Source organism: Artemia franciscana, chromosome 13 (genome assembly GCF_032884065.1).
Source record: "Artemia franciscana chromosome 13, ASM3288406v1, whole genome shotgun sequence".
NCBI lineage: Eukaryota > Metazoa > Arthropoda > Branchiopoda > Anostraca > Artemiidae > Artemia > Artemia franciscana.
In genome coordinates, this window is record NC_088875.1 from 16,717,099 (window position 1) to 16,745,035 (window position 27,937).

At 36.1% G+C, this 27,937-nt stretch overlaps 1 protein-coding gene and 1 long non-coding RNA gene across 2 annotated transcripts in view; both read left to right on the forward strand.

Moving 5' to 3' along the window:
- The window catches only part of LOC136034595 (uncharacterized), a 254,523-nt gene that overhangs the window by 85,609 nt on the left and 140,977 nt on the right, over positions 1-27,937 (forward strand). The gene's annotated exons all lie outside the window — the stretch shown is intronic.
- Positions 1,425-27,844, forward strand: LOC136034583 (anamorsin homolog). The gene is made up of 5 exons (XM_065715837.1): positions 1,425-1,668; positions 17,669-17,922; positions 22,066-22,267; positions 25,830-25,957; positions 27,624-27,844. Exons 1-5 carry the CDS (start codon positions 1,470-1,472, stop codon positions 27,735-27,737), a joined length of 897 nt encoding a protein of 298 aa, XP_065571909.1. The 5' UTR covers positions 1,425-1,469; the 3' UTR covers positions 27,738-27,844.

Below are 27,937 nucleotides of genomic sequence, written 5' to 3' on the forward strand. Positions count from 1 at the left end.
GCTGATCCATTGCGCAGAGGATTACCACTGAGACCAATAAGACCTGGAGCCTTGTTAACCTTTAACTGGCAAACAGCCCTCAAAACATCATTCATAGATATAAAAATACAATTTCTCTTTTTCAACAGTAAATCAATACCTGATTTAAGCAATTCATCATATTCCTTTTCCAAGGGAGTCTTTGGGTCTTTTTAAAAAAGTTTTTTTTGGAAAGAGTCTTTTTCTTTCCAATTCCTAGAGGAATTGGAAAACCCTTTGAAAGTAGTTTGAATAGCAGAATCAATTCCAAGTGGGGAATAGCTAGATGAGATTACCGGCAGCTTTTGCCCTTTAGTCCGTTTAGGAAACTATGAAACTGCGCATTTTCATATTGATTGCCTTAAACAACCTCTGCTATTTCTAGTGTATGTACTATTGTTAAACTACAACTATTCGTTGTCTTTATTTTCTTTCGTCTTTACTGTTTAATTAGAGTAAACTTTGAACCAACGCCGCATATGAAAAATTCTTTGAGTATTTTTAGCTAATAGTTTAAATATATTGGGTGCAGAAATATATGAGCGGGTCGTTGTCTTGAAGTGGCGTTGTGGGTATAAATTTAGCTTGGTAATACCGAACCCAGACATCGAATGTTGTTACTGTAACACATTGTACGGTCAACACAGGGTCTTTAGTAGTCAAGGAGCTTCGTTAATCCGATTACTTAACTATACTTTATCACTTTTAACGGGCCACTGCCACCAAGCCTCGTGGGGCAGACATTTTTATTAGTGGCCCTTTTAATTTTTGTTTGGCGCACCACACGTTTTTGGCACTGCTCTGAGTATTGTTTTAGAGTACTTTCATTTCGTCCAATGAGACATGAATGTTTGACGTGGCGGTTTTAACGCGGCGGGATATAAAAATTTTATGGGAAAATTTAAAAAATATTTCTCCTGAAAATGTGCATAGTAATCCTTGTAACTTTTAATTTGGTTCATTAGGATGGCTGAAACCATAAAATATAAACATCATTAGAGACCAGATTTCGCCGAATTTTGGGGTTAGATCTTACTGTCAAAAGCCGATTCACGCTATTTTGTTTAACTCTAGTTTAAATAACTGTTTTATTGTGTTATTTTATTATCATTTTATTTTACTATGTCAGTGTCATTTTAAGCAGGAATAATCTGCTAAAGCAGACAAAAATATAACCTGAAGAGATAGAAAAAGGAACAGAGGCTTGTGTTTATTCCATTAAGAAATCACATTACCACAAACCTTTGTAAAATCAGGCTTTTATCCAATTTTATATCTCCAGGATCAATTGTTCCATCACAAAAATTAAGAATCAAAGCCTCCAGGCTTAAGGGCGACAACCTTGACGCCAAATTTCACAGAATTCGGCCTATCTCCGTTTTTCTATTTCTGCTGCAGAAATTCATCTTTTGACAGTGCTGTAAAAAATACATTTGAACTGAAGGTTGGACATGGATTTTTCTAAGGAATTATTTACGCAATTGCTGAAACACAAGGGCTTTCAGGAAGCAAAAGGGAGTGTACTTTTGCTTTGGTCGAAAGATAATCCTCAAGAAAACGTTGAGGAGTCAGCAGTTTATCTGAGGGCCAATATTGGAGAGGCTAAAATGCTTCAACCTGGAAATGTTGAACACATTCTTAGCCACAACCGTAAGATTGCTTTATTTTAATGGATATGTTTGTTTGTTTAAAATCACTTTTACTTGATGCATGACTTAAGTTATTTACAATTAATTTGTGACACAGCCTAGAAGAATAGCCCAGTCATGGTAGCCTTGACTAAATGTTAGCTTTCCACAAAATTTCTTAGTAGCCTAGGCCTATTTTCATGAAAAGTAATTGTGCTATTCAAGATGCTGGTAAAATTCTAGTTCAGTTACTTCTTGCTATCTCAGAAAGGGGTTAGGTTAGGAAAAAGAAGCTTCCAGGGATGGGCCTACAGGCTAAAGTAGGCCTATGTCCCAGGAAGGTATTTTGAAGTACCTACCTCCACTCCTTCTCCCTGTAGAGGGTCCTGACCTTTAATGACCTTTAAAAATATGTTATCAAAGTGAAACCTTACAAAATAGATCTTCTGCTTGAATAAAGTAGGCTACAACAAAGTTGTTTTCAGCTTCACAACTTTGCTCAATCCCAATTTATAAGGTTTTAAAGATATGCAAATACATTTCTTAAATTAATAAAAAAACATTGATGTGGCTCAAAATTCTACTTAAATGGTGTTTTGCTATCAGTTTACTGCTTTGCCTTTTCTAAAGGATACATACTAATAAAATAAAAGTACTATACACTACTTCTAATAACAGCTCACCACAGCACCAAGCTATCTAAGGCCAACACAGCTATGCATACTGCTCCTCCCTCCCAATCTATTTGAAGCTCCCCTCAGGAAGTTCCAAATTCCCTTAAATCTTTCTTTATGACTTCCTTGCACCCCAACTGCAGGCATGACCTGCTTTCTGTTTAGCCCTTGACAGTCAGCCAAAAAGGTCAATCTTAGGCTATCTGTCATCCTTCATCTACAGATTGTGCCCTAGCCATCTCAACCATTCTATCATGATAGCCCAAGAACCTGAGATTGAACTGCACTTTTCACAGCCTACTGCTTGAAATATGGTCAGTCAGCCAGGTACCCAGAACAATCTGTAGGCAATTTCTTTAGAAAACATCTAGCAAAACTTTATTCCCTTGTGGAGCACACTTGCTTCAGAACCATGCTTGACCACTATCATCTCTGTACCTTCCAATATTCTAATCTTGGTTTGTAGACTTATCTTCCTATTCTTCCAAACTTTTTTACCTGTGAAATAACACCATGAGCCTTGGCTATTCTACTTTTAGTATCTTCACTGGTCCCACCATCTTTACTAATACTACTACCAAGGTAAGTGAAGCTGTCCACTTTGTCTATCTTTTTGTTACCCAGCTGTCCACTTTTCATCTTCACTTATTCCTAGCCTTAGCAACTTAATCTTCTTAACATTAATTTTCAAACCTATTCTAGTACCATGAACTTGCAAAAGCTTATTCATTCATTTTTTCAAAAAAAAAACCTTGTTGTTCTTATTTTCTTTCTGGTGCTCTCTGGTCATGTAGAGAATGGAAACTTAAGTCAAAAGCCAATGAACATCCAACTGTACATGATCACTAAACAGTATTGTAAACAACCTATCAATTACCAACTCTAGAGCTTCACAAGAAAAATACCTTAAATTGGTCCCAGCTGCAATGTAAGGTAAAAGTTTGCTAGTTTTGTGGGTGTGCTGTTATCTCTTGTATTTATTACATCAATGACTGGTTAATAATGTCATATTTCGCCATGTAAAAAAAAAAAAATGCAAATGAAAATCAGCAAATATCCACCCTAGGGCTACATCTGACCCCTTTAGGGGGGGGGGTGTTCAAGATGAAAAATACAAGAGTAGGGATTGTTGTATTTAGAAAGAGCAGTGAATATACTCATTCTATGCCTTTTCCATACATAACAGCTGCTACCATCATAAGATCTATCCCACACTCTCCCATTCCCTATCATGTTGTTTATTTATTATTTTAAACAAAGTGGACCTTGTTGCAAATGTGGTTAAAATATATTGCCAACACAACCATAGATTTCATATAGGCTAGTCACATTGCAAAAATAAATAAACAAAGATGACATTTCTGATAGCATAAAAAACTTCTTTTATACAAAGCAAACTTTATAATAAACATGGATGTTATTGTCATTACTTTGTTTCAGTAGTCCAAAATAGATATTAAATAATTCCTCAAAGGCTTTTAAATTCAACTATAGTTTACATTGCTAATAGTCTTCTAGATAAAAGATTTTCCCTGTTAGCAGATATTACTACTACTACTACTAATAACTCACTGCAGCACCAAGCTGCCTGAGGTCAACACAGCTATGCACGCTCCTCCTCCAACCTAATCTATTTAAAGCCTCCCTCTTTACACCCTCCCAGGAAGTTCCCATTTCCTTTAAATCTTTATTTATGACATCCTCCCAACCCAGACAATGACGACCTGCTTTCCATGTAGCCCCAGACGGTTGGCCAAAAAGGACAATCTTTGGTAATCTGTCATCCTTCATCCATAGAACGTGGCCTAGCCATCTCAATCTTTCTTTCATTATAGCCCTAGAAAGTGGGATTGAACCACATTTTTTGTACAGCCTACTGTTTGAAATATGGTCAGTCAGCCCAGAACAATCTGCAGGCAATTTCTCTGGAAAACATCTAGTAAATTTTCATCTGCTTTTTGGAGCACCCATGCTTCAGAACCATATTTGACCACTGCCATCACTGTAGCTTCCAATATTCTAATCTTAGCAGATATTAGAGGCTATAGAACTGAGGGGAACATGTATCTTTTTCCATTTTTTCTTTTTGGGGCTTTTTATATGATTGAATTACAACAATAGTAGCATCAAAGTTGAATGTAATGGTATTTTGATTACTTGGGAAGTTGGTGACAAAAAGTTTCAGGAAGAGGTTAATGCCTCATATTCAGTGCAAAGAAAGGGTTTTCAAGCTCCTGGCTTTTGCTCTAACTATTCAGTATAATTGTAGTATTTCTTGTTGGGTTTATATTGAAGTATTTTATTGTGAATTTGAAGATGACACCTCCCTCCCAACAGCCCTTAGGGTAAGGTTTATAAGCTATGCCCCTGGGGCATATAAGATTTAAATGGAAAGGTAGTGGTATAAACTTTGGAGGGCGCTCATTAGGTTGGAAATCAGAAATTCCAGTGCCCTTTTTAAGTCAAAATGATCAGAGAGCATCTAGCCCCCCCCCTCAGGGCAAGGGTTGTAAATTATGCCCTGGGGGTATATAGTTTTTTTTAGAAAGCATGGTCAACTAAACTTTGGAAGGGTGTCATTGAATTGGTAATCAGAAGCTCTAGTGCTCTTTTTAAGAGTGGAATTGATTGGTGGGTGGCTCCCCTTCCCCTCCAAACACACAAGTTGTATTGTCCTGAGTGCATCTAATAGAAATTTTGAGTTAGCCATTTTATTCAAAATAGTTTAAACATCATATAACAAGGCTTTGGGGATGAAAAAGCCCAGAGTCTTGGGGCAAGGGTTGTAAGTTATGACCAGGGGGCATTTAAAGTTTTACGAAAGGGATGGCTGTATGAACTATAGAGGAGGCTTATTTGGGTAAAAATTGGAATTTCTGTTTCCCTTTTAAGAGTCAAAAATGATCAAGGGTAGCTAGCCTTCCCTCCCCTGACCACCTTTCTTTACCAAACGAATCTGATTAAAATTGTGAGATAGTGATTTTGCTGAAAATAGTCCAGAGAACTTAAACAGTGCCTCTAGGATTGACACAACCTCCCAGTGCTCTGTGGATAGAGTTGTAAGTTATGGTCTGGGGCCATATGAGTTTTTTAGAGTCAAAAGTTGTTCAAGAGAAATCAGCCCCCTCCCACATGCTCATTATTTCCCCAAAGACACAATCAAAACTTGGAGATAGCAATTTTGTTGACTGTAGTTGAAGAGTCCAGAAACTATGTCTTTGAGAAAGACACCCTGCCCTGCAGCTCTCAGGGTAAGGGCTCTAAGCTATGCCCCAGGGGCATATAAGGTTTTGATAGGAAGGGAATTGTATATACTTCTGAGGGCAGCTACACCCCCCCCCCCCCCAACACGTTGTGTTTTCCCAAAATACATTGAACAACAAATTTTGAGACAGTCATTTTGGTTAAAATAGTCCAAAGATCATATAAATTTTTTTAGGGGGGGGGGTTGATACAAACCACAAGAGCCTAGGGGCAAGGACCATAAGTTATGTCACAGGGCATTTAAGGTTTTTATTAAGGGATGGTTGTTCAGCTTTAGTAGAGGCTCATTTAGTTGAAAATTGGAATTTCTAGTTCTTTTTTAAGCATTAAACATGATAGAGGGCATTTAGCCCCCCTCCTCCCAACAACACCTCTTTTTACCAAAAGCATCTGTTTGGAATTATGAGGTAGCGATTTTTTTCAAAATAGTTCAAAGAAAACATAATGGGTCTGTCTTTGGGTCTGTCTTTGGGGCTGAAAAAACTATTGACCTTTTGATTAGTGTCTTCAATAAAGAGGATGATAAACCTCAAATCAACAAAACATAATTTATATAAAAATAGTATCACATTACAGAAGAACTTTAGCATAGATTAGGTCAAGGGATTCATGTAGAAGCCTTTAAAAACTCCTGGGACCTAATTTGCTCACTTGAACCCATTCCTAAAGTTTTATTCATACAGTTAAACATCAATGAATTGTATAATTAGCAAATATTTTTAAAAAGAGGTTTTATTATAGTATTCAAAAGTGTGCTCAACTCTGAAAGTGTGGGATTTTCCCAGTTGTGAGTCAAATGACAGCCCTAGTGTCAGAGTTCAAAACATACATTTTGTGGTGCAGCTGTCACTAATGATAATATTGAAATGCAAGACTCTAGATTGCACCCTGTGGAACACCATGTTTGACTGATGATTAGCTTGAGTCAATGGGCTTACTACAAGGGCCATAGACTGTTGGTTGTGGGGTTCTACCATTAAGAAATGCTGGACCTCGTTTGAAAACTGTCCAACTAATGTCAAGGATCTTTAAAGTTTCCTCATATCTCTCTGTAATTTTAATATAAATTGCCTGGTGAATCATCTCCACATCCTTCTAGGGATGTATACAGTTATTGATTATTTGAAGGGTTGGGCAATAATAGCAACATTTTTTTAATAATTTGAGGGGAGGCCAAGAGTCCTCTCCACGCATGTGGATGTGCATACCTGTCTACAAAATAAATGGAATGTTATTCTGTTGTTCCTAGGGTTTTTTCCTCTTGGTGATGAGTTATGGAATTTTCGAGCTATGGACAAATCTTTAGCTATATCTTATCAGAATATATTCTCCATTTTCTCTGAGGGGTAGCTCTTAATATTACTATACCTTGCTAGCACTTCTGTAACAAGATTAAACAATTTGGAGCATACAATAATGCCAGAAATTGATGTTATTTGTTTATATCCTAATATGTTATTTATCATATTCATAATTTTCATTAAAATTAGCCTACACACAAGGAAGATTAAGATTGTTGTCAAAACATCATTAATCTCTCCACCCTAATGTCAAAAGCCAAAATTTTGAATGACAGTAAAACTAAGCTAAACAAGAGCTAAGAGCTCATATGGCACTTGTGACGAGGCGAGAAGAGCTAAGAGCCAAGAGATCATATGGTATGAGCTTTAACAAAATTCGATGAATCAATAGATTGATTTAAAAAGGAAAATAAGAGGCTTAATGCCTTTCAGGATTTAAAATAAGAGCTCTGAGTCACTATGTCCTTCTAAATATCAAAATTCATTAAGATCCGATCACCCACTCGTAAGTTATAAATACCTAATTTATCGTAAGTTATAAATACCTAATTTTTTCTAATTTTTCCTCTCCCTTTATCCCCAGATGGTCGAATCTGGGAAAACGACTTTATCAAGTCAAATTGTGCAGCTCCCTGACACGCCTACCAATTTTAATCGTCCTAGCACGTCCAGAAGCACCAAACTCGTCAAATCACTGAACCCTCCCCCCAACTCCCCCAAAGAGATCAAATCCAGTACGATTCTGTCAATCATGCATCAAGGACATTTGTTTATTCTATCCACCAAGCTTCATCCCGATTCCTCCACTCCAAGTGTTTTTTCCAAGATTTCCCCCTCCAACTCCCCCCAATGTCAAAAGATCTGGTTGGGATCTGAAATAAGAGCTCTGAGACATGAATTGCTTCTAAAAATCAAATTTAATTAAAATCCGATCATCTATTCGTAAGATAAAAATACCCCAATTTTCACATTTTCCAAGAATTCCGGTTTCCTCATCCAACTCCCCCCAATGTCGTAGGATCTGGTAGGAATTTAAAATTAGACCTTTAAAGCACAAGATCCTTCTAAATATCAAATTTCATAAAGATCTGGTCACCCTTTTGTAAGTTACAAATACCTCAATTTTCAAAATTACCCCCCCCCCCAATTCCACCAAAGAGAGCAGATCCGGTCCGGTTATGTCAGTCACGTATCTTAGACAGGTTTCTATTCTTTCTATCCAGTTTTATCCTGATCTCACGGCTTTAAGTATTTTCTAAGATTTCCAGTCCCCCCAACTGCCCCCCACTTACGCTTGATCCGTTGAGATTTAAAATAAGAGATCTGAGTTACGAGGTCCTTCTAAATATGAAGTTTCATGAAGATCCGATCACTCCTTCGTAAGTTAAAAATACGTCATTTTTTCCTATTTTTCAGAATTAGCCCCCCCCCCCAATAGAGCGGATCCGTTCCAACTATGTAAATCACGTATGTAAGACTTCTGCTCTTATTTTTCCCACCAAGTTTCATCCCGATCCCTCCAATCTAAGCGTTTTCCATGATTTTAGGTTCCCCACCCCAAACTTCCCCCAATGTCACCAGATCCGGTCAGGATTTTAAATAAGAGCTTTGAGACACGATATCCTTCTAAATATCAAATTTTATTGAGATCCGATCACCCGTTCGTAAGTTTAAAATACCTCATTTTTTCAAATTTTTCAGAATTAACCCCTCCCCCAACTACCCCAAAGAGAGCGGATCCGTTCCGGTTATGTCAATCATGTATCTAGGACTTGTGCTTATTTTTCCCACCAAGTTTCATCCCGATCCCTCCACTCTAAGTGTTTTCCAAGTTTTAGGTTTCCCCCTCCCACCCCACCCCCCCAATGTCAACAGATACGGTCGGGTTTAAAATAAGAGCTCTGAGACACGATATCCTTCTAAATATCAAATTACATTGAAATCCGATCACCCGTTCGTAAGTTAAAAATACCTCATTTTTTCTAATTTTTCAGAATTACCCCCCCCCCCCCCAACTACCCCAAAGAGAGCGGATCCGTTCCGGTTATTTCAATCATGTATTTAGGACTTGTGCTTATTTTTCCCACCAAGTTTCATCCCGATCCCTCCACTCTAAGTGTTTTCCAAGTTTTAGGTTTCCCCCTCCCAACCCCCCCCCCAATGTCACCAGATACGGTCGGGTTTAAAATAAGAGCTCTGAGACACGATATCCTTCTAAATATCAAATTTCATTGAAATCCGATCACCCGTTCGTAAGTTAAAAATACCTCATTTTTTCTAATTTTTCAGAATTACCCCCTCCCCCCCAACTACCCCAAAGAGAGTGGATCCGTTCCGGTTATGTCAATCATGTATCTAGGACTTGTGCTTAATATTCCCACCAAGTTTCATCCCGATCCCTCCACTCTTAAGTTTTTTCCAAGTTTTAGGTTTCCCCCTCCCAACTCCCCCCTCCCCAATGTCACCAGATCTGGCCGGGATTTAAAATAAGAGCTCTAAGACACCATATCCTTCTAAATATCAAATTTTATTGAGATCCGATCACCTGTTCGTAAGTTAAAAATACCTCATTTTTTAATTTGTCAGAATTACCCCCCCCCCCCAAACACCCAAAAGAGAGCGGATCCATTCCGGTTATGTCAATCATGTATCTTGGACTTGTGCTTATTTCTCCCACCAAGTTTCATCCCGATCCCTCCACTCTAAGTGTTTCCAAGATTTTAGGTTTCCCTCTCCCATATCCCCCCCCCCCTTTCAATGTCACCAGATCCGGTCGGGATTTAAAATAACAGCTCTGAGGTACGATATTCTTCCAAAAATCAAATTTCATTAAGATCTGGTCAACAGTTCGTAAGTTAAAAATACTTCAATTTTTCTATTTTTTCCGAATTAACCGGCCCCCCACTCCCCCTCAGATGGTCAAATTGGGAAAACGACTATTTCTAATTTAAGCTGGTCCCGTCCCTGATACGCCTGTCAAATTTCATCGTCCTAGCTTACCTGGAAGTGCCTAAAGTAGCAAAACCGGACCGACAGAATTGGTGATTGCTATATGTCACTTGGTTAATACCAAGTGCCATAAAAACGGTTGCTTGCGTCTCAAACTGAATAAACTACTAAGTTTCATCAAAATCTGTAAATGTAATGTAATCATTGTTGCAGCAATAGCTGCAACGTCGTAAAGAGCAAACCACAGCCTATAGTAACCAAAAGTAAAAGACGTGTTTAGAAGAAAGCTAGCCAGTGAAAATAAAAATCCCATCTGACACTGATTTAGGAATGGTAAATATTATTTTTGTTTGTCCTAAAAGTAAAAGTTCATTGCCAAAATAAATTTATTTGATTTAAAAATAAGCCTGAAACCCCTCAAAAATGGTGTCAGATCAAAATCAAAAGTAGACCATTGAAATCAGCATGGTCAAAATCCTATAGAGGGAAGTTACAGCCCCTCTCCTTGAACAACAAGGAAATTCACTTTTTCAATGGGTAGTTCTAATCTGTTTCCTGTTTTTTATTTCTTTTTTGTTGTTTTTTTGTTTTGTTTTTTCTAGCAGGGCCAGGGGGTGACCAGAACATCATACAGAAATGTGTAATATCTAATCTCGAATGGAAATTGCTAGTGCCCTTTTTAGGTGATCAAAAAGATTGTAGGTCAACTAGCCCCCCCCCCATATAGGCTCCTCCCCCGAAGTCATCCAATAAAGATTTTGAGATGGCCATTTTTTCAACGTAGTTCAGAGGTCCAATATGTATGGTTTTGGTGATAATATGACCCTCAATAGTCCCTGGGGAAAGGGTTGTATGCTGTATTGGTATGGGATGTGTCGATATCTCGTGTATTGATATGGGTACATTAATGTCGCCGGTATCTTAGACAGATTTTTAGTAGCTCATAGAAAAGGTGTTTCTCATATTCAGCCCTCCCTATAAATTTCATCGTCATCAAGTTACAAATGACACTGAAAATGGCACTCTTGGTGCCATGTCTCAAGTGGAAAAGTTGCGGCTAGTGGCCTACCAGAACTTTTTAGAGTGACGTTTAATGGCTCATTTGAAAGCTATTACTCGTATCTACGTGATTTTTATCAATGCTACCATCTGTAAGTATGATATAATACTAAAAACAGGAGCTTAATTTTGTCAAGATCCTGGTGGGGGGGGGGCAAAGGAGGGCCAACCTTTCCCAGATCAAGTGAAAATGTCAGTGGGAAATGAAAAATAAGCCTTATAGTACTATGAAGGCAAAGAAATACTGAAGAAAACTGACCAGTGTTCCTGAACTATGCAGGCTTATCTTAGTTTTGACAAGATTTTTGAAAAAACTAAATTTCAGCTGGGGGGGGGGGCAAACAGAGGTCTTGAGGGGTAAACTGAGGTCTGTAGGGGGCAGTTGCTCCCCTACCCCTGTCCCATAGTAGATTACGCCCCTGACAAATCGTAATCCTTGTGGTGTCACTTCTTAAGCAGAAATGCATGAAAGTATAAAACGATATCATCATTGTGATAATTATGGTCCAAAACTCTAAACTGAAGCTTTGCAAGAACACCTCCTTTATGATCCTCTTCCAAGCCCTCTTAATAAGCTACACAATTAAGGTACAAGCACCAATGTATCAAATCAAATAATTATCCATTAGTGCAGCATTTGACTTTAAATTAGAGTGTCTTGTGTTCAATCTCTAGTTGTTTTTTTAATCATGGTTTTGTCCCCTACTATATGATTTATGATTTGTAGTAGATTGTCGTAATAGCAGATTGTCCCCTACTATTATGATTTGTTTCTAAATAAAATTTTAGTAAAAAACCAGCAACGATTAATTTAAATAACAAAGTCTTTCCGAGGGAAGTAAAGAGTGAAGTTGAGACTTAAAACGAACAAAAATAATTACTTCACAGCCTATCTAACACATATCAATAACACTAGTGCAAATAAACCAACTGTTTATATTTCCACATACTTCGCTCTTTACCTCCCCTGGAAAAACTTCGTAAAAAAATAAATAAGTACCCATAAGACACACTACTATTTTCTCAGCCCTTGCAGAGTTTATTTGAAATTGCAGAGAAATATATGAAAGAATCCAGAATTACACAGCTTACAGAATGCTTCGAATTTAACATAAAACTTATATTTATGGAAAATACCTTGAATTTGATTTGGTGGATTTATCTTACATATCTGAATGAAATTATTAATAACTTGTGATTTTTTATGTTCAGACCAAACATTAAAGCAGTATCCATTCATATATATATATATATATATATATATATATATATATATATATATATATATATATATATATATATATAAGTTGTCTGTGTGTGTGTGTGTCGAGTGACGTCATGTTCGTGTGTCGACCGACGTCATGTTTGTCAACTGACGTCATTATAAGTATTGAGCTGTATGCGTCATAAAGTTGTTTGTCGACTGACGTCATGTTTGTCAACTGATGAAATTACATACCGGGACACAAATGACGACCGGGACACAGGGAATATAAATGACGATCGGGAACCTCAAAGAGAAATTACAGAGTGGGACACCCGGACACAAATCACGACAAGGACACAGGGAATATAAATGACGACCGGGACACAGGGACACAACTACAACGGGGACGCCGATGGCACAGGCGGGATATATAAATGACGACCGGGACACAGGGATTGTTCGAATACAAATTACAGACAAGGACACCGGGGCACAAATGACGACCAGGACACCGGGACACAGGGAATATAAATGACGATTGGGACACTCAAAGAGAAATTACAAACTGGGACACCGGGACACAAATGACGACCGGGACACAGGGAATATAAATGACGACCGGGACACAGGGACACAACTACAACGGGGACGCCGGGGGGCACAGGGGGATATATAAATGACTACGACGACACAGAGAATGGTAGATTAGCAATCACCATCAACAAAGCTCAAGGGCAATCATTAGAATCATGAGGTATAGATCTGAATACGGATTGTTTTCCCATGGACAATTATAGGTTGCATGTTCAAGAGTCGGTAAACCTGACAATCTATTTATATGAACTTAATTAGAACTTAATTTCTGTGTTGACTGACGTCATGAAATTACTTGTCGTCATTTTTGTTATGACGATGCTTAGTATATTGTAAAACACATTAATTTGGTTAATAATATACCATTTAAAACACCAAAATGAACATGCTGGAGTAGTCACTCGGTGAGAGAGGGTGTCAGAACGGAGAATGAAGATCCCAGGTTCAAATCCTGGTTAGGCTAAAAAAGGTAAAAATCTAAAAACTAAAAAAAAAACTGAAAATACTAAAAAAGGCAAAAACTACAAAAAAACTAAAAACTAATAAAAAAAAAATTAAGAATAAAAATAAAAAAAAATAAAAAAGATAAAGACTAAAAAAAAAGTAAAAAGAAAAAACGAAAAAAAACTAAAAAAGCTAAAAAAAAGGTAAAAACCAATAAAAAACTGAAAAGAAAAAAGGAATAAAACTAAAAAAATTTTCATCTAAAAAACTAAAAAAAACTAAAAAAGGTAAAAACTAAAAGAACTAAAAAGAAAAAAAAAACTAAAAAAAGGAAAAAAACTGAAAAATAAAGGAGAAAAAGAAAACTAAAAAAATATAAATAAAAAAAAAAAACTAAAAAGATAAAAACTTCAAAAAAACTAAAAAGAAAAAAGAAAAAAACTAAAAAACCTAAAAAAAGGTCAAAACCAATAAAAAAAAACTAAAAGGAAAAAAAGGGAAAAAATTAAAAATTTATTTCATCATATACCAATTCAAAAAAGCTTTGCAATGGCACGCGACTTGCCGTAAAAAAAAACAATGGAAAACCTAATAGAGGCCACAATCTTGACAGGGCCTTATGAGGGTGAGGCTGTTCTTATTCCTCGCATTCCCATGATTCCAACGGATCTGCTTTTTCAATTTAAAAGATTGCAATTCCCAATTCGATTAGCATTTGCAATCACCATTAACAAAGCTCAAGGTCAATCATTAGAAAAATGTGGTATAGATCTTAATACTGATTGTTTTTCCCATGGACAATTGTACGTTGCATGTTCGAGGGTCGGTAAACCTGACAATGTATAGATATGCAGCGACAATTGGACAGCGAAGAATGTTGTATATTCGCAAGTTTTACGCAGTTAATTTGTATTGTATCTATCTATCTATCTATCTATATAAAAACGAGTTGTGTGGATGCATGTTTGTTTGTTTGTAAAAAGAGCCTTTGCATATGACGTCATTATTAGTACATACGGCTTTGTATATGCACAGACAATGGGAAAGCCAAGAATGTTGTTTATTCGCAATTTTTACGTAGTTTGAAACACATATATAAATCTATCTATATTCACAGGTGGGACACAGGGACACAACTACAATGGCGCATAAATAATATGGCGCGTAACGACTTACGCGCGCGGGGGGGCTTGGGGGGGCGCGAAGCGCCCCACCAACTAGGTGTTGGGGTGGCGCTTCGCGCCACCCCAACAGCTAGTATATATATATATATATCTATTCACAGGTGGGACACAAGGACACAACTACAATGGCGCGTAACTAATATGGCGCGTAACAACTTACGCGGGCGGGGGGCTTGGGGGGCGCGAAGCGCCCCGCGAACTAGGTGTTGGGGTGGCGCGAAGCGCCATCCCAACAGCTAGTAGGGAATATAAATGACGACCGGGACACTCAAAGAGAAAGCGACCGGAACACTAGGAATGTTCGATTAGCAATCACCATCAACAAAGCACCGGGACACAAATGACAACCGGGACACAGGGAATATAAATGACGACCAGGACATAAGTAAAAAAAAAACTAAAAAAACTAAAAAAAGATAAAACTACAAAAAAACTAAAAAGAAAAAAAACTAAAAACTAATAAAAAAGCTAAAAAACTAAAAAAACTAACAACGAAAAAAATAAAAAAAGATAAAAAACTGAAAAAAAAGGAGAAAAACAAAACTAAAAAAAAATAAAAATAAACAAACTAAAAAGGTAAAAACTACAAAAAAAAACTAAAAAGAAAAAAAGTAAAAACAAAAACAAAACTAAAAAGAAAAAAAAGGGAAAAACACAAAAATTTATTTCATCATATACCAATTCAAAAACGAATGTATATACAGACCGGGACACAACTACAACGGGGACGCCGGGGGGCACAGGGGGATATATAAATGACGACGGGGACACAGGGAATGTTCGATTAGCAATCACCATCAATAATGCTCAAGGGCAATCATTAGAATCATGAGGTATAACTAAAAAAAGGTAAAAAACTAAAAACTAAAAAAAAAGACAAATTCAAAAACTAATTTATATACAGACCGGGACACCGGGACACAAATGACGACCGGGACACCGGGACACAAGGAATATAAATGACGACCGGGACACTCAAAGAGAAATTACAGACTGGGACACCGGGACACAAATGACGACCGAGACACAGGGAATATAAATGACGACCGGGACACAGGGACACAACTACAACGGGGACGCCGGGGGGCACAGGGGGATATATAAATGACAACGACGACACAGGGAATGGTAGATTAGCAATCACCATCAACAAAGCTCAAGGGCAATCATTAGAATCATGAGGTATAGATCTGAATACGGATTGTTTTCCCATGGACAATTATAGGTTGCATGTTCAAGAGTCGGTAAACCTGACAATCTATTTATATGCACAGACAGTGGGACAGCGAAGAATGTTGTATATTCGCAAGTTTTACGTAGTTAAAAACATATATATATATATATATATATATATATATATATATATATATATATATATATATATATATATATATATATATATATATATATATATATATATTCACAGGTGGGACACAGGGACACAACTACAATGGCGCGTAACGACTTGCGCGCGCGGGGGGGCGCGAAGCGCCCCCACCAGGGAATATAAATGACGACCGGGACACTCAAAGAGAAAGCGACCGGGACACAAGGAATATTCGATTAGCAATCACCATCAACAAAGCACCGGGACACAAATGACGACCGGGACACAGGGAATATAAATGACGACCAGGACACTCAAAGAGAAATTACAGACCGGGACACCGGAACACACGACGACCGTGACGAAAATGACGACCGGGACAGGGATCAATACCTTCATTTGTTATTTTATTTAAAGCCCAGGTGAAAACTTAAGTTCAGATCAACGAATCTAAGCCAAGAATACATTCTAGAAGTCATGAGTTGAAAGTATATTCTTAAACTATTACAACCAAGGCCATATCTTGCTTCTTTCATCGTTCACTCTTCAACTTTAGCAAAAAGATGAAAATAAAATAGTTTAAATTGTGCATATTTTCCGAAACTATGAAAATATAAAGTTATCGAATTTCGCATTTTACCACATCTCCCGAAAATTGACTTGGATTTTCGGAAAAAAAAAGAGAGGAATAAAATCAAAATTCAACCAAATCCACAATTTTTTTCAAATTTACGGTACGATTTTTGATTTTGATTAATATTTAATTACAATTAATGGCTAAGCGCCCCCACCAACTAGGTGTTGGGGTGGCGCCGCGCCACCCCAACAGCTAGTATATATATAAAAATAAGTTGTCTGTGTGTGTGTGTCGAGTGACGTCATGTTTGTGTGTCGACTTACGTCATGTTTGGCGACTGACGTCAATATAGGGATTGAGCTGTATGCGTCACGAAGTTGTTTGTCGACTGACGTCATGTTTGTCAACTGATGAAATTACATACCGGGACACTAATGACGACCGGGACACAGGGAATATAAATGACGACCGGGAACCTCAAAGAGAAATTACAGACTGGGACACCCAGACACAAATCACGACCGGGACACAGGGAATATAAATGACGACCGGGACACAGGGACACAACTACAACGGAGACGCCGGGGGCACAGGCGGGATATATAAATGACGACCGGGACACAGAGATTGTTCGAATAGAAATTACAGACCGGGACACCGGGACACAAATGACGACCAGGACACCGGGACACAGTGAATATAAATGACGACCGTGACACTCAAAGAGAAATTATAAACTGGGACACCGGGACGCAAATGACGACCGGAACACATTGAATATAAATGACGACCGGGACACAGGGACACAACTACAACGGGGACGCCGGGGGCACAGGCGGGATATATAAATGACGACCGGGACACAGGGATTGTTCGAATAGAAATTACAGACCGGGACACAGGGACACAAATGACGACCAGGACACCGGGACACAGGGAATATAAATGACGATAGGGACACTCAAAGAGAAATTATAAACTGGGACACCGGGACACAAATGATGACCGGAACACAGGGAATATAAATGACGACCGGGACACAGGGACACATCATTAGAATAATGAGGTATAGATCTGAATACGGATTGTTTTTCCCATGGACAATTATATGTTGCATGTTCAAGAGTCAGTAAACCTGACAATCTATTTATATACCATATATATATATATATATATATATATATATATATATATATATATATATATATATATATATATATATATATATATATATATATAAATATATATATATCTATTCACAGGTGGGACACAGGGACACAAGTACAATGGCGCATAACTAATATGGCGCGTAACGACTTACGCGCTCGGGGGGCTTGGGGGGCGCGAAGTGCCCCACCAACTAGGTGTTGGGGTATATAAATTTAGAACCTTCCGGTTTTTAGTCAAGGACCGCTCTATTTAATTATGCTATTTTATTCAAGGTGTTATTGGTAGATCTTCAGTGGCAGCAGCTCTTTTCAATATGCTTCCTCCATTTGGTTTGAATCTGTCTGATCTTCTGTTGGAAGACATTTTTCATAAGTTGAAACATAAAGGGCTTTTATTCATCTTGGGACAAGAAAAATCTGCTTCTAAGTTGATCCTTGCAGGATTTACCAACATTTGTGAAATTGAGTCTATGGAGTACAAAGGAAAGCGAATGTTACTTTACAGTTGTGAAAAACCAAATTTTGAGGTTTGTCTTTTTTATTATTTTTCTAGAGATATTCTTATTTTCAAAAGCAGGAATTTTTTGTATGTCCAGGACCTGGTGATTGGATCTCTGAATTTATGCAGTTAAACCTTATTGCTTTTTTTTCAATTCCTAGTTCTTTTCGTCTGTTTTTAATGATTCAGAACCTGTACAACTGAAGCAATATCAATCTGCAAATATTTACGTTAGTGATAAATTTTGACCTGAAAGTCAGTTTTAAGTTTTAAAGTTCAACTCATTAAAGTTAAGGGAAGATGGGTGGAACATTTTGAGAATGTGCTAAACCGAGATACAGTTGCAGGAAAAGATGTAGATGAAAATGAAAAAGTTTGTGATACCTTTGATGTGAAGGAAGATTTGTTTATTGAAGAAGAAGTAGCGACAGTACTAAAAGGATTTAAAAAGTAATAAGGCTCCAGGTGCTGATAGTGTGATAAATGATTTTCTTAAATATGGTGGCTCTGAGGTTAGGAATAAGCTACTGAAGATTATGAATATGATTTTTGAAAAAGGGGATGTACCTAATGATTTTAGGAAAACCTTATTAAACGACTGTATAAGAAAGGTGACAAGAGCGAGTGTCGTAATTATCGAGGCATTAGTCTGGTCTCTGTAGGTTGCAAATTACTTAGTAATACGATAATTTTTAGACTGAGAGATGCTGTAGACAAAGTTTTAAGGGAAGAACAGTGCGGGTTTTAGAAAAGGTAGAGGATGTGTCGACCAAGTTTTCACTCTTAGGTTAATAATTGAGAAGTCCTAATTTGTAATTAGGAATTTATCTAATTCTTACCATCATTCGTTCATACCTCGGGTGATCAGGACCTGGAACAAACTACCATTCCCAGTCGAAAAGATGAAATCACTGGAAGTCTTCTCCAACAGCCTAAACATAAAAATACCATTTCTCGAGACTTTTAACGTAGGACGACTTTAAATGGCAATCGTGCCGCAGTCAATCCGCTCTTCGCCCTGCCATAACATTTTTCTTTTAAAAAGGTGTCAATTGTATAGAAATTTTTTATTGAGAGGCGTGAGGAATAAAATTATTTATTTATATTTATTATTTAAGTCTCTTCCTTGTCAAACACCGTTGGTCCTCAGTTTTATCGATTATGAGCAAGCTTTCGATTCTGTTGATAGAAGAGCGTTAGCAAAGTTCTTATCCTTATATGGTATACCAGAAAAATACATTAAAGTAATTTGTGCTATGTACGAGAATAATACTGCTGCGGTTAAGGTAGGAAATGAGGTTAACAACTGATTTTGTATTGAATCAGGAGTTAAGCAGGGTTGTCTTCTATCCCCCTTTATACGGATCATTTTGATGGACTTCTTCTTAAGGAGCACAGGAAAGGCAATTGGAAACCACGAAATCAAATGGGGAGGAAAAACGCTCCTGGACTTAGATTATGCTGATGATTTAAGAATATTATATGAAAGTGTGAGCAAAATGAACGAATTTTTCGAGGTTTTGCGAGTATAGGGTGCTAGAATAGGCTTGAAAATTAATGTGAAGAAGACTAAGTCACTAAGGCTAGGAATAAGTGAGGATGAAAAGGAGAAGTTGGGTAACGAAAATATTGATCAGGTTGGTAGCTTCAGATACCTTGGTAGTATTATTAGTAAAGCTGGTGAGAGCAGTGAAGATGTTAAAAGTAGAATAGCTAAAGCTCAGGGTGTTTTTTCACAGTTAAAAAAAGTTTGGAAGAATAGAAGGATAAGTCTGAAAACCAAGATTAAAATATTGGAAGCTACAGTGATGACAGTGGTCAAATATGGCTCTGAAGCATAGGCGCTCCGAAAAGCAGATGAAAATTTACTAGATGTTTTCCAGTTTAATTACTTGTTTTAATTGTTTAATTACCATGAACTTTGGGCACAAGTGCCTTAGTTCTGACTATCGTCGACGTCTTCTTCCCCCCTTCAAAGAAAACCCCCCAATCGTTCCTAATACAAGACTTAATGCTCGTAGAGCTCCAAATACTCAACTTGACTTGTGTCCCCAAATGTTGACAATGAGGTACAAAAACTCTTTCGTTCCCTATTTTGTTTCGCATTTTAATAATTGATTTAACTTTGTAGCTATGTTTATCCCTTAACATTTATTTTATCATTGTAATTGTAATTGTTCTGAAGTGCTTATGCTAGCTTGTGTGCTATTTTAGCCAATAAATCATATTCTATTCTAAGTTAACCTGTCTGCCTTAGCTGTTAAAGCAAGTCTTGTATTTTGCTTTTGGTGGTCTTAAAATCAATAATTTGTTTTAAAGGAAAAAAAAAATCTGTTCTAGATTCAGGTTCCTCAGCAGTGTAAATTTTTGCAAGTGCAAGACTCTGCTTCTTCTGCACTGCAGGTCTTGGCTTTGTGGCTTAAGTCAGACTCTGACAAAAATTTGAAGTCGTTTTCTCAAAATCAATGGAAGTACACCTATAGACATAATTTTAAGCAATTTTTCAAGTAATACCAGTAGAAAAAGATGAGAGGACATCGAAAATGTTCACTTAGTCGTTACCTGGGCTTGTAGATCTGCTCCTGAAAATTTGAGTAATGTAGTACGACGTTTTTCTGTATTGGAGAGATTTGAATGTCAAACCTATTAAAGAATCAGCCCAAGAAAATATCGACAGGTTTATTAAGCCTATAAAAGCAAACAAGCAAATAATGAAAAAAAATTAAAATGTAGGACTGTTAAGGAATTTTCTTTTGCTTGCTTTCAAGTAAGGCCAGTAGAAAAGGGTGAGAAGATATCAAAAATCTTCACTTTGTCCTTACCTGGGCCTGTAGATGCTCCTGAAAATTTGAGTCATGCAGTACGGCACTTTTCTGTATTGGAGAGATTTAAATGTCAAACCTATTAAAGAATCGGGCCAGAAAATATCAACAGGTTTATTAGGCCTATAAAGCAAACAAGCAAATGCTAACAATAGATTAAACTATAGGACTGTTGAGGCCTTTGCTTTTGCTTGCATTCCAGGCTACATACCAGGGAAAAGACAGTTTAAAAATCTACTTCTTAACAAAAACGCTAAATATATCTCCTTATATTATATAAGTTGGTACATTTGGATATCTCAATCTCCCAAGGATGGTATTGGTAAAGACCCGTCTGTCTATCCCTTTGAGCACTCTTGCTACCTAGTGAAGAAATGTGTCTTAAAGTATAGCGAGGAAAGGTGTCTTTATGCCTCTTATTGCTATTGCATAATTTACTGGGATATGTTTTTTATCGAATTATTTTACTTTAAAACTACAACTGTTTCTGTTAATTTTTAGCTGTATTCTTTTCTGAAATTTTTTCATTAGTCATGTTATCAAAAGTGCGCAATGGCCTTGAAGCTGGCTGAGGATAACTGTGATGTCTTGAAATGTATTTCTCAGAATTGTATTACTTACAGAAAAAGGTACCTCGACAATGTTTTTTAGATGCGCTCTAGGCTGTAGTCGCAAATGTAAAATGAAGTACTATATATACTGTATTAGTATAGTTCTGGTGACAACATGGATTTTAATACGTCTGGCATTACTCCTTGCAGGAGCTTAACGTGCTATCTTTATGCTTTGATTTGTGTTTAGTCTATAATTTTATTGTAAGATCTAAAAGACTTTGTGCTAAACAAGCTTCATTTAAAATTAGACTGATGTGACGTAGTTTTCTCCCTTGTTATTTTATATCATTTCAAAGAATCTTAGTCGCTTGTCTATCTTCTAAAGTAGAACATTGCTAGTCGTTGCGTTTTGGGTAAGTGGCTCTCAGGCCGACTTTTTTTATTTGGGTTTATTGTTTATATTTTTTTTTCTACCTTTTATTTATTCCGCGTTGTTAGGTTTTTAATTCTTCTAATTTGGCTTTTTGCTTCTTTTTTATCAACACGTTGTTTGGTTTTGTCTTTTTATTATTTTTTCTGGCCGAATTCGTTCGTATTTTCATTCAGAAAATGTGAACTTGATTTTTTGACACTTTCTCTAATGTTACTGAAGATGGGATCAGTTGTCATCTGTTGAAATACCCGTTTTGTTGCATCCAGTATTTCCGCTGGCCTTGTGAAATCTCATTCTCACTTCTTTTGTTGTAAGCTTTTTAAAAAAGAATGAACAATTATTAATGTTTGAAATTTTTTCAGCTTGGATCATCTGCACAGCTTAAAGGCGTTGATTCTAAAACTTCCCAATTGTGTTTCACTGAAGAGCAACTGGGTGAAATTGATAATTGTAATGGTAATCTTGCTGAGATACTAGATGAGGAACCCTATGGTGATTATATGGACCCAGATGAGCTATTAGAAGAAATAGATCTAGTCAAACCGACTGCTGAGTCTTTGAAAGGTAAAAAAGTGGGAATACTAGTAGAATCTGCTGCTGTCTAGAAGGCTTTTCAAAAGGGGAAATCAGCATATACAATATTCTATGGGGTAGCGAGAAAGGTTTAAAAAGCTTATTTTGCAAGACGTTGTCGTCTTTTTACAGAGCGTTACAAAAAAACTTATATTTTACGAATATTTTCATCCTCTTGGGGAGTGTAGTCGATAGAGTCGATAGAGATTGTAGATATGATAGAGATTGCCTGCTCTATCATATCTGGAACATCCATCTGCTTGAGCACCTCAGTGGCCGTCAAGAGCCACCGACAGCCTTACCTTTTAGTCACCGTTACCGAGTGGGCATAAATGGCATCCCTCCATTACTTTAAGGAATTAAATAAAAAAAAAAACAAGTTTTTTTTAACTGAAAGTAAGGAGCGACATTAAAACTTAAAAAGAACAGAAATTACTCCGTATATGAAAGGGGCTGTTTCCTCCTCAACGCCCCGCTCTTTGCGCTAAAGTTTGACTCTTTCTCTCAACTCTACTTTTTAAAACAGTAAAAAACTTCAGCGTAAAGAGCGAGGTGTTGAAGAGGGAGTAGGCCCTTTCATATACGGAGTAATTTCTGTTCGTCTGAAGTTTTAATGTCGCTCCTTACTTTCAGTTAAAAAAACTTGTTTTTTTCTATTTAATTTCTGAACGTTTTGGAATTAATGCGTGTTTTGATTTTGGCTCTTCGCACATGAATAATTAGGACAAAATTTGTATATTAATTTATTTTCTTGGCTAAATGGCTTTCTCATAGTTTTGATTGGACAATTTTGAGAAAAAAAGGAGCGGTGGAGGAGGCCTAGCTACTCTCCAATTTTTTGGTTACTTAAAAAGGCAACTAGAACTTTTAATTTTTTACGAATGTTTTTATTAGTAAAAATATACGTACCTTACGAATTAACTTACGTAGCGAACTTTTATATCCGTATGTTTTGAATACGTATATTAGGGGGTTCGCCCCCTCATCAATACCTCGCTCTTTACACTAAAGCTTAAATTTTGTCTCAATTCCTTAAGAATGACCCCTGAATCACAAAGGCCGTAGAATAAATAGTTGAAATTACTAAAAGTACTTTAGCGTAAAGAGCGAGGTAATAGGATGAGGTGAACCCCTCATATGCGTATTAATTTCTGTTCGTTTTCAGTTTTAATGCTGCTCCTTACTTTCATTTGAAAAAACTTTTTCAATTTATTTTTTCATTTTTTTTTTAAATGCCAGAAAATCCTGCGAAAAATGAAGGAAAATCCTTCATGGAAATTCTCTTCCCCCATGACAAATTCCTCCATGGAAAGTTCCCCCCACATAACCCCCTCCCTTCAATCCCTTTTCCTCAACCAAAATAATCCCCCCGAAAACGTCTGTAAACTTCCCAATAACCATTACAAAGATGTAAACACTGGTCAAAGCTTGTAACTTGCAGCCCCTCCTGCGGGGACTATGGGGGAGTAAGTCGTCCCTAAAGACATATTTGTTAGGTTTATCGACTATGCTGAACAAAATGGCTATCTCATAATTTTGATCCGTTGACTTTGGGAAACAATGAGCATGGAAGGGGGCCTAGGTGCCCTCCAATTTTTTGGTCACTTAAAAAGGGCTCTAGAACCTTTAATTTCCGTTAAAATGAGCCCTCTCGCGACATTCTAGGACCCCTGGATCGATACGATCACCCCTGGGAAAAAAAACAAAGAAAATGCAGAAAATGCAACAAATAAACACGCATCCGTGATCTGTCTTTTGGCAAAAAATACAAAATTCTACATTTTTGTAGATAGGAGCTTGAAACTTCTACTGTAGGGTTCTCTGATACGCTGAATATGATGGTGTAATTTATCGTTTTATTTAATTAATCTTTAGGATTATATGGCTTTTAAGGGGTGTTTCCCCCTATTTTCTAAAATAAGGCAAATTTTCTCAGGCTCGTGACTTTAGATGGGTAAGACTAAATTTAATCAAACTTATATATTTAAAATCAGCATTAAAATGCTATTCTTCTGATGTAGGTATTGGTATCAAAATTCTGTTTTTTAGAGTTTCGGTCACTATTGAGCCGGGTCGCTCCTTGCTACAGTTCATTACCACGAACTGTTTGATTGTCGAGATTTTTCTTGTAATTTGTTTTTTAATTACGAGCTTTAGAATCTCTTTGGATTAGCAACAACAGAATCATAAATACTCTCCATATCTTAATTTGTCCCAAAATGCAGACTGTGGTAAATTCTTCGTAGTTGTCTGAAAATGGACTTCGGTCAAACATCAGACTGAAAAGTCTTAGCTGCGTGCGTCTTAGATGCATTGCATGAAGGTCTCCGATACAAAAGGGGCTCAGTGAGTCATCTCCCCTTTTTCTTATTGACTGACAACATTTTCATTTTTTATTTGATTAAATAAGACTCTTTTAAATTATACATAAATTTGTAGTGATTGGTTTATAAGTCGACCCCAGTGATTAAGTCGAAAAACTTGATAAAACCTATAACATTCCAGAGGATAAAGTGATTTGATGTATTAAATAGTCCTTAATGTAATTTAGAGTTATAACCTGGAACATTAAGATATTTTCAAATGATAGAAAATATGAAAACCATGTAGTAGCAGAAGGGATTAATCTGCTTGGCAACACGGAAATTGGGATTTGATCCCCGGTGCTGCAAGTTCTGTATCATATGACTGTTGCCCTGTCTTACGAAGTAACGTCGTCTCTGAAGAATTACATGTTTGTTGTTTGAGGTACTAGTACAACCGACAGTAACTGGTTGAAGTAATCATAGCTGCAGCGTCAGATGGCCATCTAGTAAAGAACGAACGCTATCCCATAGTAACCGAAATTAAAAAACCCGCTTTGAAAAAAATTGGCAAAGGAGGATAAGTCGCCATCTGATTCAGGAATGGTTACTACTATTTCGACTTATCTTATTGGTGAAAGCGTATTACGATAACAAATTTATCGTAATTTCGAAATATAGCCTGAAGATTCTCGAAAAGGGTGCTGAATTGAGATGAAAACAGCGTTATTGGAATCATTATAGCCGAAAATTTCATGTAGGAGAATGCCCCCCCCCCCCATTTTGAGTAAAAAAAATTTCACATGGGAAGCAGTGACGTGTCTTCTTTTCTTATTCTCTTTCCTATGCTAGTTGGGAACTTAAACATCATATGGTATTTATATTTAGCAATCTCAGTTTTGTCTGAGGATGTAATTTTATTTTTTAACCTATTTTATTTTAATTTATTATGTATTGTATTTTAATTTATTTATTTATTTTAATTTATTATGTATTATGTATTTTAATTTATTATGTATTATTATGTATGAAAATTTATGCATATACATATTATATATGAAAATTATATTTATAAAATAAAGTAATTTTATTTTATTATGAAAGCTTTCTTTTTCAGAAAGACTTTCGAAAGTACTGGAAACTTAAGGATTAATTTCTTATACATATCTCTGTGCTACAATGCTTTTGAAATTTTAAGTTATAATATAAAATTTAAGCAATAGATTTTCATCAATGCTATAAAATTTCAGTGTGTGGGACGACTGGTAAGCGAAAAGCCTGTAAGGACTGTTCATGTGGCCTGGCAGAAGAGCTAGAAGTTGAAAAAGGAGGAGTTAAGAGCACTGTCAAAACGGAAATTAAATCTTCCTGTGGAAGTGTAAGTTTTTTGTTAAGTTCCGTAGGAAAAAACGGGGTAGATTAAAATTTAAGAGGGTTAAATTGAAGAAAAGGAGGATCAAATTATATTAAGATTTAACAAAGAAATGAGGGTTAAATTAAATTAAAGAGGGAAAAAAGAGTATTCAATTACTGAACAGAAATTTTAATAGTATAGAAACAGTAGGAAAAGCATAGGAAAAACGGTTAAATTAAGGTTTAAGAGGGTTAAATTAAAGAAAAAGAGGATCAAATTAAATTAAAATTTAATAATAAAGAAATGAGGGTTAAATTGAATAAAAGAGGGAAAAAAAAGGATTCAATTACTGAACAGAAATTTTAATAGTATAAAACAGTAGGAAAAGCATAGGAAAAACGGGTTAAATTAAGGTTTAAGAGGGTTAAGTTAAAGTAAAAGAGGATCAAATTAAATCAAAATTTAATAAAGAAATGAGGGTTAAATTAAATTAAGTAAAAGAGGGAAGAAAATGAGGATTCAATTACTGAACAGAAATTTTAAAAGTATAAAAACAATAGGAAAAAGCATAGGAAAAACGGGTTAAATTAAGGTTTAAGAGGGTTAAATTGATGAAAAAGAGGATAAAATTCAATTAAAATTTAAGAAAGAAATGAGGGTTAAAGTAAATTAAATAAAAGAGGGAAGAAAAAGAGGATTCAATTACTGAACAGAAATTTTAATACTATAAAAACAATACGAAAAGCATAGGAAAAACGGGTTAAATTAAAGTTTAAGAGCGTTAAACTGATGAAAAAGAGTATCAACTTTAATTAAATTTAATTTCAATAAAAATACGATAATTATTAAATTATTAATTTAATAATTAAAATATATTAATTTTAATTAAAATTAAAATTTAATAAAGAAACGAGGGTTAAATTAAATTAAATAAAAAAAGGAACAAAAAGAGAATTCAATTACTGAACAGAAATTTCAATAGTATAAAAACAATAGGAATATCGTGTAGAAGGGGTGGTCAAACAAACTTAGGAGATGGCTCGTTGGATTGTAATGATAAGCAAAATATGAAACTCTATTTTACTGCCATATATTTTCATGATCCCCTTCTACCAAAACATCAACCGTAAAAAGCACTTACCTACTTTACTTTTCTAAAAAGAATCACGTCCCGTTTCATTGAAAACTTGTTAATGATCTTATATCTCTTTTTTTTTTTACAATTATTCTTTAGACTGCACTGGCTTACTCTGTTAAGCCATTCAAAAGGAATAAAAGTAACAGTAGGCAGTTTATAAAAAGGTGAAAACAATATATACATAGCCTCTGAATATTTATTTTTTTTTTCCAACGGTAAATTAAAGTAGAAAAAACAAGAAATACTACATTTCAAGTAACAAATTCAAAGGGACTCGTATAACTAAAAATACCAAAACATAAAAAGGCAAGCTGTACAAGCACTTTAAACTCTGGTTATCTTCAGAGGAAGACTTGGAGCTCAGGGACCGTCCCTCTCCCGGTTGGCTTCCCTATTTATCAAGCCATTTTAATTACTCCGAGACGAGTATCAATCATTTATCAGGTAATGGCTAGTGAAAAGTTGTATATCGATTTTGTTGATGATGACTGGAGTTTTGGTTTGAAAAAAAAAAGATTTTCGAAAATATCAATTTTTAACTTAATTTTCTAGTGCTACCTTGGAGATGCTTTCAGATGCGCCAGCTGTCCGTATTTAGGTATGCCTGCTTTCAAACCCGGAGAAAAGATCGTTTTATCTGATCGTCAACTTGCGCCTGACCTTTAAGAAGGTCAAGACGACCTTTAAGAAGGTTAAGAAGTTCATCCTTATTTATGGATTCCATTCTTATTTTGCTTTTGTTCATTTGATTTCATTAAATGGGAAATAGAGTATTTTTTTTAGAGCCGTTTAGGATGCTTTGTATGAAAAAAATGTGTGATAAATTGCTAAAAGTGTAATTTTGATTAATTAATTTCAGAATGAAA